The 17,166-nt window shown below is 43.2% G+C and overlaps 3 protein-coding genes and 1 long non-coding RNA gene across 5 annotated transcripts in view; 3 read left to right on the forward strand and 1 right to left on the reverse strand.

The window, feature by feature from the left end:
- The window catches only part of ACOXL (acyl-CoA oxidase like), a 549,975-nt gene that overhangs the window by 258,983 nt on the left and 273,826 nt on the right, over positions 1 to 17,166 (reverse strand). The gene's annotated exons all lie outside the window — the stretch shown is intronic.
- On the forward strand, positions 1,482 to 3,315 carry LOC148518405 (uncharacterized). Its single transcript, XM_088477434.1, has 5 exons — positions 1,482 to 1,549; positions 2,202 to 2,289; positions 2,598 to 2,667; positions 2,917 to 3,013; positions 3,306 to 3,315. The coding sequence occupies exons 1-5, from the start codon at positions 1,482 to 1,484 to the stop codon at positions 3,313 to 3,315; spliced, it is 333 nt and encodes a 110-aa protein (XP_088333560.1).
- On the forward strand, positions 4,644 to 5,485 carry LOC148518406 (uncharacterized). The gene is made up of 3 exons (XR_015878998.1): positions 4,644 to 4,702; positions 5,013 to 5,082; positions 5,345 to 5,485. It is a non-coding gene; the product is annotated as an uncharacterized LOC148518406 (long non-coding RNA).
- Positions 6,236 to 10,170, forward strand: LOC148518407 (uncharacterized). The gene is made up of 9 exons (XM_088477435.1): positions 6,236 to 6,316; positions 6,760 to 6,847; positions 7,158 to 7,227; positions 7,492 to 7,639; positions 8,239 to 8,322; positions 9,166 to 9,253; positions 9,563 to 9,632; positions 9,883 to 9,979; positions 10,165 to 10,170. Exons 1-9 carry the CDS (start codon positions 6,236 to 6,238, stop codon positions 10,168 to 10,170), a joined length of 732 nt encoding a protein of 243 aa, XP_088333561.1.

The raw sequence follows: 17,166 nt of genomic DNA on the forward strand, positions 1-17,166 counted from the left end.
CGGGACAGCAAATTGACCTGGCTGCTAAAGGTATGTTATTACTATGAGATTTCCTACAGACATATGACAATACAACTGTACCTGATGTCAGGGACAGTAATAAGAGAGAAGGGCCCCGTGTGCAGTCTCCATGCCGCCCTCCCCCTTCTCTTACAGGCACATGCACTAATTATAGTCTGGCACTGAGCTTTCTACTGGGCATGTGCAGAACTTTGGAAATATGGCACCCATGTAATTTTCCCGGTGACTACATTGGTTATTACAGCAGCATTGTTAAGTATAAGTTATGAGTGCAGGGTGCGGTGTGAGACCACTGGACATGTAACCCATATACCCTGCTCCCATTATAGATATACCGAGAGGCTTATTTATAATTGGTGCAGGGTGTGCGGTTTAGGGGGGGCTCGCACTGCACACCCAGCAACCATTTTTTTTTTTTTCATACTTACCACTCCTAAGTCCCACGGAGTAGCGCTATTTTTCTGGCGTTTTGCGCATGTACAGTAGGAAGTTACCAGAAAATAGCTGATGCGCCATTTTCCTGGTCATTTACACATGCGCAGTAGACTCAGGACACACTCTAGTGCCCAGAGCCTACTGCTGCTGTCAGTTCGCTGACGGCAGCCAGGGAGAGATTAGGGGACCGGGGAGAGAGGAGGGGGCCCGTGTTCACTCCCCCTCCTTTCTCCTCGGCTGCCATCAACGAACTGACATCTCTTAATAAGCCCCGGGATACACCCATAGCTGATGTATAAGTAGCATTAGTCACTTCTTAGATAGCTTTTTGGGATATAAGCATTTAGGAATATGAATGTGAGTTATCAAACAGGGCCATTAAGAGACTTTATTATGCCCTGGTACTAAAGGGGTATGTGATCTAGTCTATGAGGGTGTGTCCAACCCCCATTGTAAATGCTGAGGTCCTGTGTACAGTGGATGTGGCCACAGCATCTATGCCTGAACCCCAGTCATCAGGAATATTGTTCCTAACCCAAAGTTCTGTTGTTTTGTCTCAGATAATGGGCCAAATGTAATAGGGTGAGAGTTTAGAAGAGTGAGAGTTTCTGACACTTTTTAAACTTTGCCAATGTAATATAGTCCAAAAACAAAGTAACAGAGCGAACTTGCATGTTTGTTTAGACTTAGAAAACTCTCACGATTTAAAATCTCATTCAGATGTTTTCCCATTTTGAAGATAAAACTCAAACAATGTGAGAGTTCACTGCTAAACTCTCACATTTTCTAAACTCTCACCCTATTACATTTGGCCCAATAGCTGCAATCAACCATGATATTAGTAATTAGTGCAATCATTTGTTTCTCACAAACAGCATAAAACAATAGTAGTAGTTCTATAAACTGCTCATTACAATGTGTAAGGATTCCTCAGTGATCTCCCCTGTAACCAGAGCGTTATCTATCACAGGGCGCACTGAGTGGCAGGAGCAGAATGGTGATGATCACACACATCAGCCCTGCGGATGCTGCCTATGAAGACTCTCGCAGCACACTCACCTACGGGAGCAAGGCCAAGCACATCAAAACACTGGTGAGCAGCCCCCAAGGGGTAACTGCATATTTATCTATGTTACTGGGTATAACTGTGGTGGAACAAGGGATTTATTATTATATAAAACAAACATTATGAACATATCTATTGAAAATTCAGCTGGTAATTAAAATATGTTAAAAATATCTACTACAGGCTCAATCAGTGATAAAAGCTACACCTGAGGTATTACATGTCTGTGTGAGGACACGTAGGTTACCCATCCATAATCTCCTGTCTCCCTGTTTTCTCTGATTGTGCCAGTGCCCAGCAACTAAAGGTGGGTACACACCTAAAACATATATCTGCAGATCAAGTGATCTGCAAATATATATGTAGATGATGGTCGTTCAGACACATTAAACAGCCATCATCTATCTGGCAGCCGCTGGTCCCGCTGGCAGGGAGGCAGATCGGGGCCGCCCCCCTCCCCACGGCTGCCACTGTGTGTGTACGGGCGGTCTGTACACACTTACCGATGGACAGATCTCATATATCTGCTGACATATCTGTCCATCCGCTGTGAACAACACAGTTCACAGACATATCGTCTGTACACACTGGCCGACGGCCAGCAGGTATATTGTCCGATCAATTGATCGGCCAGTGTGTACCCAGCATAACTCTCTGCTGTTTACCGTTCTTCCTGCAGGTGGAGAGGAACCGTGTTTGTGCCCCCCACAAAATCCCTGAGGCTGCAAGAGAAAGCAAAGTGCAGCTGGAAGACTCTCAACCTCCAGGTATTCTTTTTTCTTGTAATGAAAAGATTGAGGGGTCTGTTTATCATAGTTGTGCACTAACTATCTGCATCACCATTTATCACAGCAATACAAATTGTAGTTACCCCACAAGTTACCATGTTGGGTGGTTGGGAGGTGTGTACATATGCTGATCTTTACAGTTACAGATTAGGCAAAGGAAGCAACTGACCCAGGAACAATAGGAACAAATAGGGGTTTACACTTCCAAACTATATTCCATTGACTAACAAGCAAAACATATACCAGACATAGTAGTAACTGTACTATTTTTGTATTCTTTTCCATAGAGCCAGCCCATAAGGACCATAAGGACAAAGCACCCAGTTCCAGTAACACTGGTCCTAAGAGACGCTCTGAGTAAGTACTTTGTGCAATATCACATGAACATGATTTATGTATAGAAATGTAAAAGGATGAAAATTACTATATTTTATAGATAAGAATAGAGTGTTAGGAAGTATTTTTTTAGCTTTTACTATATAAATGTTAATCATAATACACCATAATATGTAGCTATGGGTACATTATTATATTATACTAACCTTAGCTATTGTTACATTCTCTTGGAGTCCTTTAGGTGCAAATGTGTCTGTTTTCTCTTTTTAGGGCTTTGCTGCCTAAATTGTCATCCATGGTCCCTATGCCAAGAAAAGACCTGGAAGTACCTGAGGCCGAGGTCCCCATGCCAGCAAAACACCTGGCAGTACCTGAGGCCGTGGCCCTCATGACAAAAAAACACCTGGCAATCACTGAGGCCATGGTCCCTATGCCAATAAAACACCTGGCAGTACCTGAGGCCGTGGTCCCTATGCCAAAAAAACACCTGGCAGTACCTGAGGCCGTGGCCCTCATGCCAAAAAAACACCTGGCAATCACTGAGGCCATGGTCCCTATACCAATAAAACACCTGGCAGTACCTGCGGCTGTGGTCCCTATTCCAAAAAAACACCTGGCAGTACCTGAGGCCGTGGTCCCTATGCCAAGAAAACACCTAGCAGTACCTGAGGCCGTGGACCCATTGTCAAGAAAACACCTGGCAGTACCTGAACCCGTGGTCCCTATGCCAAGAAAACACCTGGCAATACCTGAGGTAAGTGCTCTCAGTGTCAATGTGGTTACTTACCTTCATCTTTATGTCCTAGTATTTATATATCTTTGTCATACAATGTAATGCTTATTACACTGACATTTACATCTTATATTACTCCACAAGTGTCACAATTTATACACAATATGAGAAAGGAAAAATAGTTTTCTTGTAATACAAATGATCTTGCAAAAATCTAGTCCACCTGGGGGTGCGAAGAGAAATCCGACAAAAGTGCGCTAGCAGCCTTGCGGCCGGCACTTTAGTTGGAGAATGCCGATTCTCACGACTAAACACCCATATTAAGTGGTGAGCACCGCCATACTCCAACTTAACAGTGCGCTGAATTGAATCGCGGCTAAAAAGATAAGATAAAATATATAAAACTAAAAAATGTAAACAAAGGCATGAAAAGCCTCCAGATAAAACTAATTTATTCCAATTATATATACTATATCTAGTCATCCATTGTAGTATTATATAATTAAATACTGAAATTCTATTAGAAATTCAACTGCCAATTAAAATATGTTAGAAATATATACTACAGGCTCAGTCATAAAAGCTACACCTGTGGTATTACATGTCTGTGTGAGGACACGTAGGTTACCCATCCATAATCTACTTTCTCCCTGTTTTCTCTGAGTGTGCCAGTGCCAAGTAACTAACTCTCTGCTGTCACCCTTCCTCCTGCAGGTGATGGCGCACCATCTGAGTCTGGTCCACAAGATCCCTGAGGATGCCAGAAAAATCAATGTTCAGCTGAGACTTGTCCCCCAGGTATTCTTGTACCATGTAATAAAAAGTTTAAGGCACCTATTCATCAAATGATACATGGCCCGGTAACCATGCGGAAACGCTAGTTTCTTTATATTTAAGTTACCGGGCCATTCTTCATCAGGGGTCTGATAGGACCCCCTTGGTATTCAGCAAACTCCGAAAACTGAAAGATTGTTCTCGGAAGCAAACTCTAAAAACTTTCAGTTTTCGGAGTTTGCTGAATATCAGGTGGTGCAATTGGGACCCCTGATGATGAATAGCCTAAATATATGGAAACTAGCGTTTCCGCATTGTTACAAAGCCATTTATCGGTTGATGAATAGGCCCCAGTGTGAGGACACGTAGGTTACCCATACAGAATCTCTTGTCTCATTGTTTTCTCTGAATGTGCCGTTGCCAGGTTACTTACTCTCTGCTGTTTACCCTTGCTCTTGCAGGTGGAAAGGAACCATGTTTGTGCCCCCCACAAAATCCCTGAGGCTGCAAGAGAAGACAAAGTGCAGCTGAAAGACCCTCATCCTCCAGGTATTTTTGTATCTTATAATGAAACGATTGAGGAGTCGGTTTATCATAGTTGTGCATTAACCTTCTGCATCATCACTTATTACAGCAATACATATTGTAGTTACCCCACAAGTTACCATGTTGGGTGGTTGGGAGGTGTGTACATATGCTGGTCTGTACAATTACAGATTAGGCAAAGGAAGCAAATGACCCAGGAAAAATAGGACCAAATAGGGATTTACACTTCCAAACTATAATCCATTGACTAACTGAAGCAAAACATATTCCAGACATAGTAGTAACTGTACTATTTCTGTATTCTTTTCCACAGAGCCAGCCCATAAGGACCAGAAGGATAAAGCGCCCAGTTCCAGTAACACTGGTCCTATGAGACGCTCTGAGTAAGTACTTTGTGCAATATCACATGAACAATAAGTAACAATGTGATTTACGTATAGAAATGTAAAAGGATGAAAATTACTATATTTTATAGATAAGAATAGAGTGTTAGGAAGTATTTTTTTAGCTATTACTATATAAATGTTAATCATAATACACCATAATATGTAGCTATGGGTACATTATTATATTATACTAACCTTAGCTATTGTTACATTCTCTTGGAGTCCTTTAGGTGCAAATGTGTCTGTTTTCTCTTTTTAGGGCTTTGCTGCCTAAATTGTCATCCATGGTCCCTATGCCAAGAAAAGACCTGGAAGTACCTGAGGCCGTGGTCCCTATGCCAAGAAAACACCTAGCAGTACCTGAGGCCGTGGACCCACTGGCAAGAAAACACCTAGCAGTACCTGAACCAGTGGTCCCTATGCCAAGAAAACACCTGGCAATACCTGAGGTAAGTGCTCTCAGTGTCATTGTGGTTACTTACCTTTATCTTTATGTCCTAGTATTTATATATCTTTGTCATACAATGTAATGCTTATTACACTGACATTTACATCTTATATTATTCCACAAGTGTCACAATTTATACACAATATGAGAAAGGAAAAATAGCTTTCTTGTAATACAAATGATCTTGCAAAAATCTAGTCCACCTGGAGGTGCGAAGAGAAATCCGACAAAAGTGTGCTAGCAGCCTTGCGGCCGGCACTTTAGTTGGAGAATGCAGATTCTCGCGACTAAACACCCATATTAAGTGGCGAGCACCGCCATACTCCGACTTAACAGTGCGCTGAATTGAATCACGGCTAATAAGATAAGATAAAATATATAAAACTAAAAAATTTAAACAAAGGCATGAAAAGCCTCCAGATAAAACTAATTTATTCCAATTATATATACTATATCTAGTCATCCATTGTAGTATTATATAATTAAATACTGAAATTCTATTAGAAATTCAACTGCCAATTAAAATATGTTAGAAATATATACTACAGGCTCAGTCATAAAAGCTACACCTGTGGTATTACATGTCTGTTTGAGGACACGTAGGTTACCCATCCATACATAATCTGCTTTCTCCCTGTTTTCTCTGAGTGTGCCAGTGCCAAGTAACTAACTCTCTGCTATCCACCCTTCCTCCTGCAGGTGATGGCGCACCATCTGAGTCTGGCCCACAAGATCCCTGAGGGTGCCAGAAAAATCAATGTTCAGCTGAGACTTGTCCCCCAGGTATTCTTGTACCATGTAATAAAAAGTTTAAGGGACCTATTCATCAACTGATACATGGCCCGGTAACCATGCGGAAACGCTAGTTTCTTCATATTTAAGTTACCGGGCCATTCTTCATCAGGGGTCTGATAGGACCCCCTTGGTATTCAGCAAACTCCGAAAACTGAAAGATGGCGCTTGTTCTCGGAAGCAAACTCTAAAAACTTTCAGTTTTCGGAGTTTGCTGAATATCAGGTGGTGCAATTGGGACCCCTGATGATGAATAGCCTAAATATATGGAAACTAGCGTTTCCGCATGGTTACAAGGCCATTTATCGGTTGATGAATAGGCCCCAGTGTGAGGACACGTAGGTTACCCATACAGAATCTCTTGTCTTCTTGTTTTCTCTGAGTGTGCCGGTGCCAGGTTACTTACTCTCTGCTGTTTACCCTTGCTCTTGCAGGTGGAGAGGAACCATGTTTGTGCCCCCCACAAGATCCCTGAGGCTGCAAGAGAAGACAAAGTGCAGCTGAAAGACCCTCATCCTCCAGGTATTTTTGTATCTTATAATGAAACGATTGAGGAGTCGGTTTATCATAGTTGTGCATTAACTATCTGCATCATCACTTATCACAGCAATACATATTGTAGTTACCCCACAAGTTACCATGTTGGGTGGTTGGGAGGTGTGTACATATGCTGGTCTGTACAGTTACAGATTAGGCAAGGGAAGCAAATGACCCAGGAAAAATAGGAACAAATAGGGATTTACACTTCCAAACTATAATCCAATGACTAACTGACGCAAAACATATACCAGACATAGTAGTAACTGTACTATTTCTATATTCTTTTCCACAGAGCCAGCCCATAAGGACCATAAGGACAAAGCACCCAATTCCAGTAACACTGGTCCTATGAGACGCTCTGAGTAAGTACTTTGTGCAGATATCACATGAACAATAAGTAACAATATGATTTATGGATAGAAATCTAAAATTATGAAAAATACTATAATTTATAGATAAGAATAGATTGTGATTAAGTATTTTTTTTAGCTATTACTATATAAATGTGAATCATAATACATCATAATATATAGCTATGGGTACATTACTATACTGTACTAATCTTAGCTATTGTTACATTCTCATGGAGTCCTTTAGGTGCAAATGTGTCTGTTTTCTCTTTTTAGGGCTTTGCAGCATAAACTGTCCCCTGTGGTCCCTATGCCAAAAAAACACCTGGCAGTACCTGAAGCCGTGGTCCCTATGCCAAAAAAACACCTGGCAGTACCTGAGGCCATGATCCCTATGCCAAGAAAACACCTGGCAATACCTGAGGTAAGTGTTTTCCGTGTCATTGTGGTTACTTACCTTTTCCTTTATGTCCATTTATATATTTCTTTTTCATACCATGTAATGCTTATTACACTGACATTTACATCGTATATGTTGTAAATGAAATAAAAATAAATTGGTAGTGAACAAGTCCATGGCCGCGATTCAAATCAAAGCGATGATGAATAGCCTTGGGAGGGAGCTCCAGAGCTAATCAATTCAGCCTGATGTTTGGCTCGACTTAAGGATTTCTTCTCGCACCCTCCTGGGGGTGCTAGGAGAAACCAGACAAAAGTGCGTTAGCAGCCTTGCGGATGGCACTTTAGTTGGAGAATGCCGGTTCTCGTGACTAAACACTCATGTTAAGTTGCGAGAACCGCCATTCTCCGACTTAACACCGCGCTGAATTGAATTGTGGCCAATAAGATAAGCTAAATATAGAAATGTGAACAAAGGTATGAAAAACTTCCAGATAAAACTAGTAAAACTAATTTATTACAATTATATGTATCTAGTCATCCATTGTAGTATTATATAGTTAAATACTGAAATTCTACTGGTGCCCAGTAACTAACTCTCTGCTGTCACCCTTCCTCTTGCAGGTGAAGGCGCACCATCTGACTCTGGCCCACAAGATCCCTGAGGGTGCAAGAAAAATCAATGTTCAGCTGAGACTCGTCCCCCAGGTATTCTTGTACTAGCATACACGCTAGGCTGTTTCAGCGGGGCGTGGCACCCTGCCCTCCTTCTGGAGGGCAAAAAGCGCCCTGCCCTCACAGCCTGCAGGTGCCGTCTTCACCCGCGGGTCGCAGTGTCCCGCTGGTGGAGAAATGTGCGGTGACCCTGTCACTGCCGGAGAATAGACGCTGGGCGCATGCGCCCGTCATCTATTCTCCCTGTCTGCAGAGCTTGGGGGCTGCCTGGCAAAAAGTGCCGGGCACGCCCCCAAGAATGACAAAAAGGGGATGCGTCTTATACACATGCCCTCGTTTCAATGGCCACGACCGCTTTTCGGACGCAAAGGCACGCGCACAAAGGTGCTCTCTCTAGCTCCGGTGCCCTGCCTGCCGCCGAAGCTAGAGTGAACACTATTGTACCATGTAATTAAAAGTTTAAGGGACCTATTCATCAAACGATACATAGCCCGGTAACCATGCGGTAACGCTAGTTTCTTCATATTTAAGTTACCGGGCCATTCTTCATCAGGAGTCTGATAGGACCCCCTTGGTATTCAGCAAACTCCGAAAACTGAAAGATGGCGCTTGTTCTCGGAAGCATACTCTAAAAACTTTCAGTTTTCGGAGTTTGCTGAATATCGGGTGGTCCATTTAGGACCCCTGATGATAAATAGCCTAAATATATGGAAACTAGCGTTTCCGCATGGTTACCAGGCCATTTATCGGTTGATGAATAGGCCCCAGTGTGAGGACACATAGGTTACCCATCCATAATCTCTTTTCTCCCTGTTTTCTTTTGAGTGTGCCAGTGCCCAGTAACTTACTCTCTGCTGTTTACCCTTCCTCCTGCAGGTGGAGAGGAACAGTGTTTGTGCCCCCCACAAAATCCCTGAGGCTGCTAGAGAAGACAAAGTGCAGCTGAAAGACCCTCATCCTCCAGGTATTTCTGTATCTTATAATAAAAAGATTGAGGAGTTGGTTTATCATAGTTGTGCATTAACTATCAGCACTTATCACAGCAATACGTATTGTAGTTACCCCACAAGTTACCATATTGGGTGGTTGGGAGGTATGAACATACATTATGCTGCTCTTTACAGTTACAGATTAGGCAAAGGAAGCAACTGACCCAGGGACAATAGGAACAAATAGGGGTTTACACTTCCAAACTATAATCCATTGACTAACTGATGCAAAACATATACCAGACATAGTAGTAACTGTACTATTTCTGTATTCTTTTCCACAGTGCCAGCCCATAAGGACCAGAAGGACAAAGCGCCCAGTTCCAGTAACACTGGTCCTATGAGACGCTCTGAGTAAGTACTTTGTGCAATATCACATGAACAATAGGTAACAATATGATTTATGGATAGAAATGTAAAATGATGAAAATTACTATAATTTATAGATAAGAATAGATTTTTTTTAGCTATTACTATATAAATATTAATCATAATACACCATAATATGTAGCTATGGGTACATTATTATATTGTACTAATCTTAGCTATTGTTACATTCTCATGGAGTCTTTTAGGTGCAAATGTGTCTGTTTTCTCTTTTTAGGGCCTTTCTGCATAAACTGCCCCCTGTGGTCCCTATGCCAAGAAAACACCTGGCAGTACCTGAGGCAGTGGTCCCTATGCCAAGAAAACACCTGGCAGTATCTGAGGCCATGGCCCCTATGCCAAAAAAACACCTGGCAGTACCTGAGGACGTGATCCCTATGCCAAGAAAACACCTGGTAATATCTGAGGTAAGTGCTTTCAGTGTCATTGTGGTTACTTACCTTTTCCTTTATGTCCTAGTATTTATATATTTCTTTGTCACACAATGTAATGTTTATAGCACTGACATTTACATCTTATATGTTGTAAATGAAATAAAAATAATTGGTAGTGAACAAGTCCATGGCCATGATTCAATTCAAAGCAATGATGAATAGCCCTGGGAGGGAGCAACCAGAGCTAATCAATTCAGCCTGATGTTTGGCCTACTAAAAGATTTCTTTTCGCACCCTCCTGGGGGTGCTAGGAGAAACCCGACAAAAATGCGCTAACATCCTCGTGGCCAGCACTTTAGTCGGAGAATGGTGGTTCTCGCGACTAAACACCCATGTAAAGTCACGAGAACTGTCATTCTCCGACTTAACAGTGCGCTGAATTGAATCACGGACAATAAGATAAGCTAAATGTATAAAACTAAGAAATGTGAACAAAGGCATGAAAAACCTCCAGATAAAACTAGTAAAACAAATATATTCCAATTATATATACTATATCTAGTCATACATTGTAGTATTATATAAATAAATACTGAAATTCTATTAGAAATTCAGCTGCCAATTAAAATCTGTTAAAAATATCTACTACAGGCTCAATCAGTCATAAAAGCTACACCTGTGGTATTACATGTCTGTGTGAGGACACATAGGTTACCCGTCCATAATCTCCTGTCTCCCTATTGTCTCTGAGTGTGCCGGTGCCCAGTAACTAACATTCTGCTGTCCACCCATCCTCCTGTAGGTGAAGGCGCACTATCTGAGTCTGGCCCACAAGATCCCTGAAGGCACCAGAACAGCCAATGTTCAGCTGAGACTCGTCCTCCAGGTATTTTTGTACCATGTAATTAAAAGTTTAAGGGGTCTGTTTATCATAGTTGTGGACTAACAATCTACATCACAGCTTATCACAGCAATACAAATTGCAGTTACTCCGCAAGTTACCATGCTGGGACGTGTGTACATATGCTGGTCTTTACAGCTGTGCAATATTCAAAAAAAAAAGAAAGACTGCCGTGGGGTATGCTGTAATGGAGGGGTGTATATTACATAGAACTGGAATGCAGATTAGGCAAAGGAAGCGAATGACCTGGGAACAATAGGAACAAATAGAGGTTTATACTTACAAACTATAATCCATTGAATAACTGATGCACAACATATACCAGACACAATAGTAACTGTACTATTTCTGTATTATTTTCCATAGGGCCGGACTGGACGGAGAATAGGATCAGTTCCAGGGACATTGTTCTTATGAGATGCATGTATGTACTTTGTGCTGATATCGCATGAACAATATGTAACATTGGGGATTATGGATAAAAATTGAACATAATGAAAAATAGTGTTAGTTATAGATAAGAATAGATTATTATAAAATATTTGTAGCTAGTTCTATTTAAATGTTCATCATATACCATAACAGGGCCGTAACTAGGGTGTAACATGCCCTGAGGGCGGAACCGGCTGCCAGACGCAATCTCTATATGACACTGGGCGCCCACTGCGTATTAGTAGCGGTGCACCTGGCTATGTTACTGTAGCTGCAGCCCTACCTGTCACTCTGAGGTTGCTCCGCCTCCTGACCTGTCTGCAGGGACGGGAGAGATGTCATGACGTCTCTTCTCAGCTCCCACAGTTCCAAGATAAGCTGTTTGTTGGAAGTTGGAACTTGGGCGTGCAGAACATGGTGGCAGCGGCAGGCAGCGTGACAGGTCCAGCGCCAGTATCCTACATAGAAGGGCCCAGTGTGAGTGTCACTTTGACACACTGGACTCCAGTGCAGTCACAGCAGGTAAATAGGTTACACATATCAAAGTGTCCTCATACTGACAGTTACACCATTTTACCTACTGTATAGCAAAGCTAATATAAAAAATGTAAAGTATGTATGCAGCAGTTTCAGGCACTCACATATATTCTACTATATTACTTTACACAATGGGGATATTTTTCATCTACACAACAGATTTCATGTCAGTAATGTAATGTAAGGACACTACTGCCATCCTCTACTATTAGGAAATTGTGTCCTACAGAGAATAATATATTGTGTTTAATTGTGTTCATCAATCTATGGGCTTGATTCACTATGGATTGCAATACTAAGTACACACACAGTTCAACTGCGATAGCAATCTAATCCACTGCGATCGCACTGCAAACTCAGCACTACATAAAGACGCCCACTTTACCATACGCACATCCATAATACTCAGCACTACATAAAGACGCCCACTTTACCATACGCACATCCATAATACTCAGCATAATAGCGAAACCATCAGTACAAATGAGAACCATCAGACCCATACACACACTTGCACAAGCCCTGACCTTACTCAGAAATTGCTACCAGCCACGCACGCTATGAGATCTCAGGGTGCGTATGGCTTCGCAGTGACTAATTTATGCACGCCCCTGAAACAGCGCGCGAACGCACTGGCACGCCAGCATTTCCCCGACCACCTCCACATCACCACCCACAAACGGCACTTCCTGCCAATCACTCTGATGGGTCTGCGTAGCGTCTGCGATCGCACTCCTCAACGCAGTGGACGGCATGCGCACTGCGATGCATATGCATTCATAGAACGCAACAATCGGCCGATTGCATGCGTATTATCAACTGCGATCCAAGCTGAATCAGGCCCTATGTACATACCTTCCAGCATTTAAACACACAAAATGGGAACAAACAATATTAACAGCCAAGAGCCCCAGGACCAGACTGGTACAGTATCATTTGCCATGGCCCCTCCAGTGTTACAAGTGGCCAGGTGATGGTCGCGATAGTCGCGACCATCGGGCTTGCGACAAGACCCTTGTGGTAGGGTCTCGTCTGCCGCAAGCCCCAGTGAGCTTCCGGCTCTAATAGAAGCTCACTACTGACATCACTGGTGATGTCAGTAGGTCCGCCCTCTAACGGCAGGCCAGCCACCCCCCCCCTCCCGCCTACAAAATGGGGCGAGCTGTCGATCAACATCGACAGCCGCCCCGTTTTGCTGCGAGCCCCGGAGCGAGTGATTTCTCACTCGCTCCGGGGTTCGCGCACATGCAGTGTGCACACCACGTGTGCGCACTGCCCGCCCATCAACCCACTTGCGAGCGGGTCTGAATCAGGCCCACTGTCCCAATGAAGTGATTCAGCCTCATTAAGTTGTATAATGTTCTCATGGAGTCATTTAGGTACTATGGTGTCTGTTTTCTCTTTTAGGGGTTTGCAACATAAATTACCCCCCGTGATCTCTATGCCAAGGAAACATCTGGCAATACTGTAAGTGTTCTCAGTGTTATTGTATCTGCTTCCACTTTCCTTATGACTTTGCATTTATACAACCCGGCACTGTAAACCTAGGCCTCCCCCCTAGTGCCTAAACCTAGCCCTCCCCCCTAGTGGCTAACCCTAACCCATACTTGCCAACTCTCCCTCATTGTCAGGGAGACTCCCTGAAATAGCAGCAATCTCCCTGTCTCCCTGAAGAGTCTACCAATCTCCCTCATTTCACCTTACCCCCATTATGACACTGTTATATAAAAGAAAAACAGAGATATATACATTCAAATGGGATCATTAGTATAATTTCCCTGCATTGGTTATAAGGCACAATGATCCCTATGGTTACACGTATTTTCTGAGAAGTGTCAGTGTGTTTTCATCAACACATATATCTTACTAACAGCTTTGGGGCTCATTTACATGTGGATGTAAGTCAATTTTAGGACACGCCTCTCAGATGTAGCAGTACACGCCCACTTTACCGCCGCACTCATAGGTGCTGCTTTCACAATCTCCCTGAAAAGCTTTTTCAAAAGTAGGCAAGTATGCCCTAACCCTCCCCCTAGTGCCTAACCCTAACCCTCCCCCTAGTGCCTAACCCTAACCTTCCCCCTAGTGCCTAACCCTAACCCTCCCCCTAGTGCCTAACCCTAACCTCTAACCCCACTACTTACCAATGTAATTCTTATTACACTGACATTTGCATCTCATATTACTCCTCGTGTATCATAATTTATACACAATTTGGAGAAAGGAAAAATAAGTTTCTTGTAATGGAAATGACCTGGCAGAAACATAGTCCATTATAGTTGTAAATGAAATAAAAATAATTGTCAGTCTTACATTTATTGTGTCCAGCAGTGAACAGCTCCATTAGATAAGCTAAATTTATAAAACTAAGAAATGTGAACATAAGCATGGAAAACCTCCAGATAAAACTGAAAAAAATGAAATATACCAATAATATATAATATATCTAGTCATTCATTTTAATGTTTTAGAATGAAGCTATGCTTGTAGTAAAATATGCTCTATTTCTATTTAATTAATACTGCCCTTGAGCATATGAGAGTAGTTATCCTCACCACCTCCTCCCCAAATCCTTACACTCTTCATGTCACCCCCTTGTGCCACTATTTTATTCTCTTCCCTTTTGAATGTAAGCTCTCTCTAGCAGGGCCCTCCTTCCTTTTGGCTATTATACTAAAAAGAGTCCATTCTGATCAGTACTATGCAGGATCCCTTCATTTAAAAATTCTCAGTCACAGATATATTGCGGATCTTAATTTCTCCATAACTGTAACTATATTAGCATGTGTATTGCATATATATATATATATTGTGACACAGTTAGGTTAGGGGGTCCCTCTCCTGGGTAGAGGACTCCTTCCTTTCACACACAGCAGCTGGGAAACAGTACGCCAGACTGGATGCAAGTACAAGCTGGTCGGCGCCAGTCTTTATTGTACAATGTCAGAAACAAACATAAAGAAAACATAAACATAAATCTTAGCCCTGTCGGGGCACTAACTTCACAGGTAGTTCCCTCACTACCAGAACCTGGCAGGGCCTAATGCCCTCACCAGCAACAAGGGCACAGCACAACACTTACAGTTAGGTTTTCAAGTGTCTCTGAGCAAATTCCCTGTCTGCTCTCCCAGGTGAGACAATCAGCCCTCAACACACTAGGCTTATATTGGCCACTCTCAGGTGGAAACCCTAACAAGCCTGTTACCAGGCTAAGAGAACCAAAACCTGGAGTGGCCGTGGGTGGAGCCCTCCCTCTCCTCTCACCCACAACCCCCAGGTCCCAAACCGGCATTTCAAAAAGCCGAGACTCAAGCCTGCTACACTGCAGACTTTCTCCTGGAGGTTTAAAACACATGAGACAGGAATCTGGGACAAATGTACCTGCCACAGACCACTTTACCAATGATCCTATCACATATCCCCCCCCTTTGTTTCGACCTGTGGGGCGGAACAACTGAAGCCCCCAAACAATGAACGCGTCACAACGCGTCAGCATTGGCCAGCTGGCTTCCTGGCCTGTGTTCCACTGAAAATTTAAAAGTTTGTAACGCCAAGAACCATCTCATAATTCTCGCATTACTGTCTTTATTTTCGGACATCCACTTCAAAGGGGCATGGTCAGTGATCAATTTGAACTTTCTTCCAACCAAGTAGTACCTGAGAGCCTCCAACGCCCACTTTATGGCCAACGCCTCCTTCTCCACTGTGGCATAGTTTCTCTCATGTACATTCAACTTTCTGCTTAGATAGAAAATAGGGTGTTTCTCACCCTCCTTGTTCTGGGACAGGACCGCTCCTATACCTACTTCTGATGCATCGGTTTGTACTATGAATTCCCTGTCAAAATTAGGGGTCATCAGGACTGGTTGGGAACATAACGCTACTTTCAACTCCTGAAAAGCTTTCTCCGCCTCAGGACTCCATTCTACCATGACTTTTGACATAAACGGTGTACCCTGGTCAGTTAGTATCTCCTTGGGTATACCCAGCCTGCTAAAGACATGAACTAGCTCTCTGGCAATGGTCTTGGTTGACGTATTGCGCAACGGGATCGCTTCCGGGTACCTGGTAGCGTAATCCATTATGACCAGAATATACTGGTGTCCCCTGGCAGACTTCATTAAGGGTCCAACCAAATCCATCGCTATTCTTTCAAACGGCACCTCTATAATAGGCAATGGAACTAGTGGACCCTTAAAATGTGGCCTGGGAGCATGATACTGACACTCAGGGCAGGATGCGCAAAAGTGGGACACCTCTTTATGAAGCCCGGGCCAGAAAAACCTCTGCATTATTCGCTCAGTGGTTTTCTCTACCCCTAGATGGCCTGCCGTTATATGAGCATGGGCCAGATTCAACACTGTTCTTCTGTAGGCTTTGGGAACTATTTGTTGTTCCACAATATCTTCCCCCTTCTTAGTCACCTGATATAACAAATCCTGACACATTGCCATGTGGGGATAGGACAAAGGACTATCAGGGTCTACGGGTTTACCATCAACTACTTTTACATTCTCCCTGGCTTTTACCAAAGTAGGGTCATTCAACTGCTCCACGGCAAAGGCCTCTCTTCTGACCTCTAAATCAGGCAGACGATCACCTGGCCCAACAACACTTCCCACCTCAATGGGAGGCACATCAGTTGGCGGGCCACCGTCACGTTCCGCATTCTCTAGTTCGCCAACCATAGTAGAAAAAGAGAATAACTCTGACTCAGAAGAAACTCCCTCCTCCACTACATCGACTACCTTCTCAAATGGATCGGGGTTGTTCACCTCTGGAACAAAACAGCTTTCCAACAACTTCCAGAAGTGAGCAAAGTCTCTCCCCAATATTGCATCGTACACCAGACCATGCACCAAACCCACAGAAACTATAGCAGAGCCACATGGTGTCTCGATGTTCACTTCGGCCATAACATAATATCGAGTATCCCCATGTATGCAGGTCACACCAACAGTTTTCCCTGTGGGTGGAGCGCTCCCTCTCCTCTCACCCACAACCCCCAGGTCCCAAACCGGCTTTTCAAAAAGCTGAGACTCAAGCCTGCTACACTGCAGATTTTCTCCTGGAGGTTTAAAACACATAAGACAGGAATCTGGGACAAATGTACCTCCCACAGACCACTTTACCAATGATCCTATCACAATACATATATATATATATATATATATATATACAACCCAAATGTTTCGGCACTCATGTAAGTATATAGCCGCGCCCGGTGCCTCCACATAAATGGACTATGTAAACTTCC

This window comes from Taudactylus pleione, unplaced genomic scaffold (genome assembly GCF_031769625.1).
Source record: "Taudactylus pleione unplaced genomic scaffold, aTauple2 ptg000201l, whole genome shotgun sequence".
In the NCBI taxonomy this organism is placed as follows: domain Eukaryota; kingdom Metazoa; phylum Chordata; class Amphibia; order Anura; family Myobatrachidae; genus Taudactylus; species Taudactylus pleione.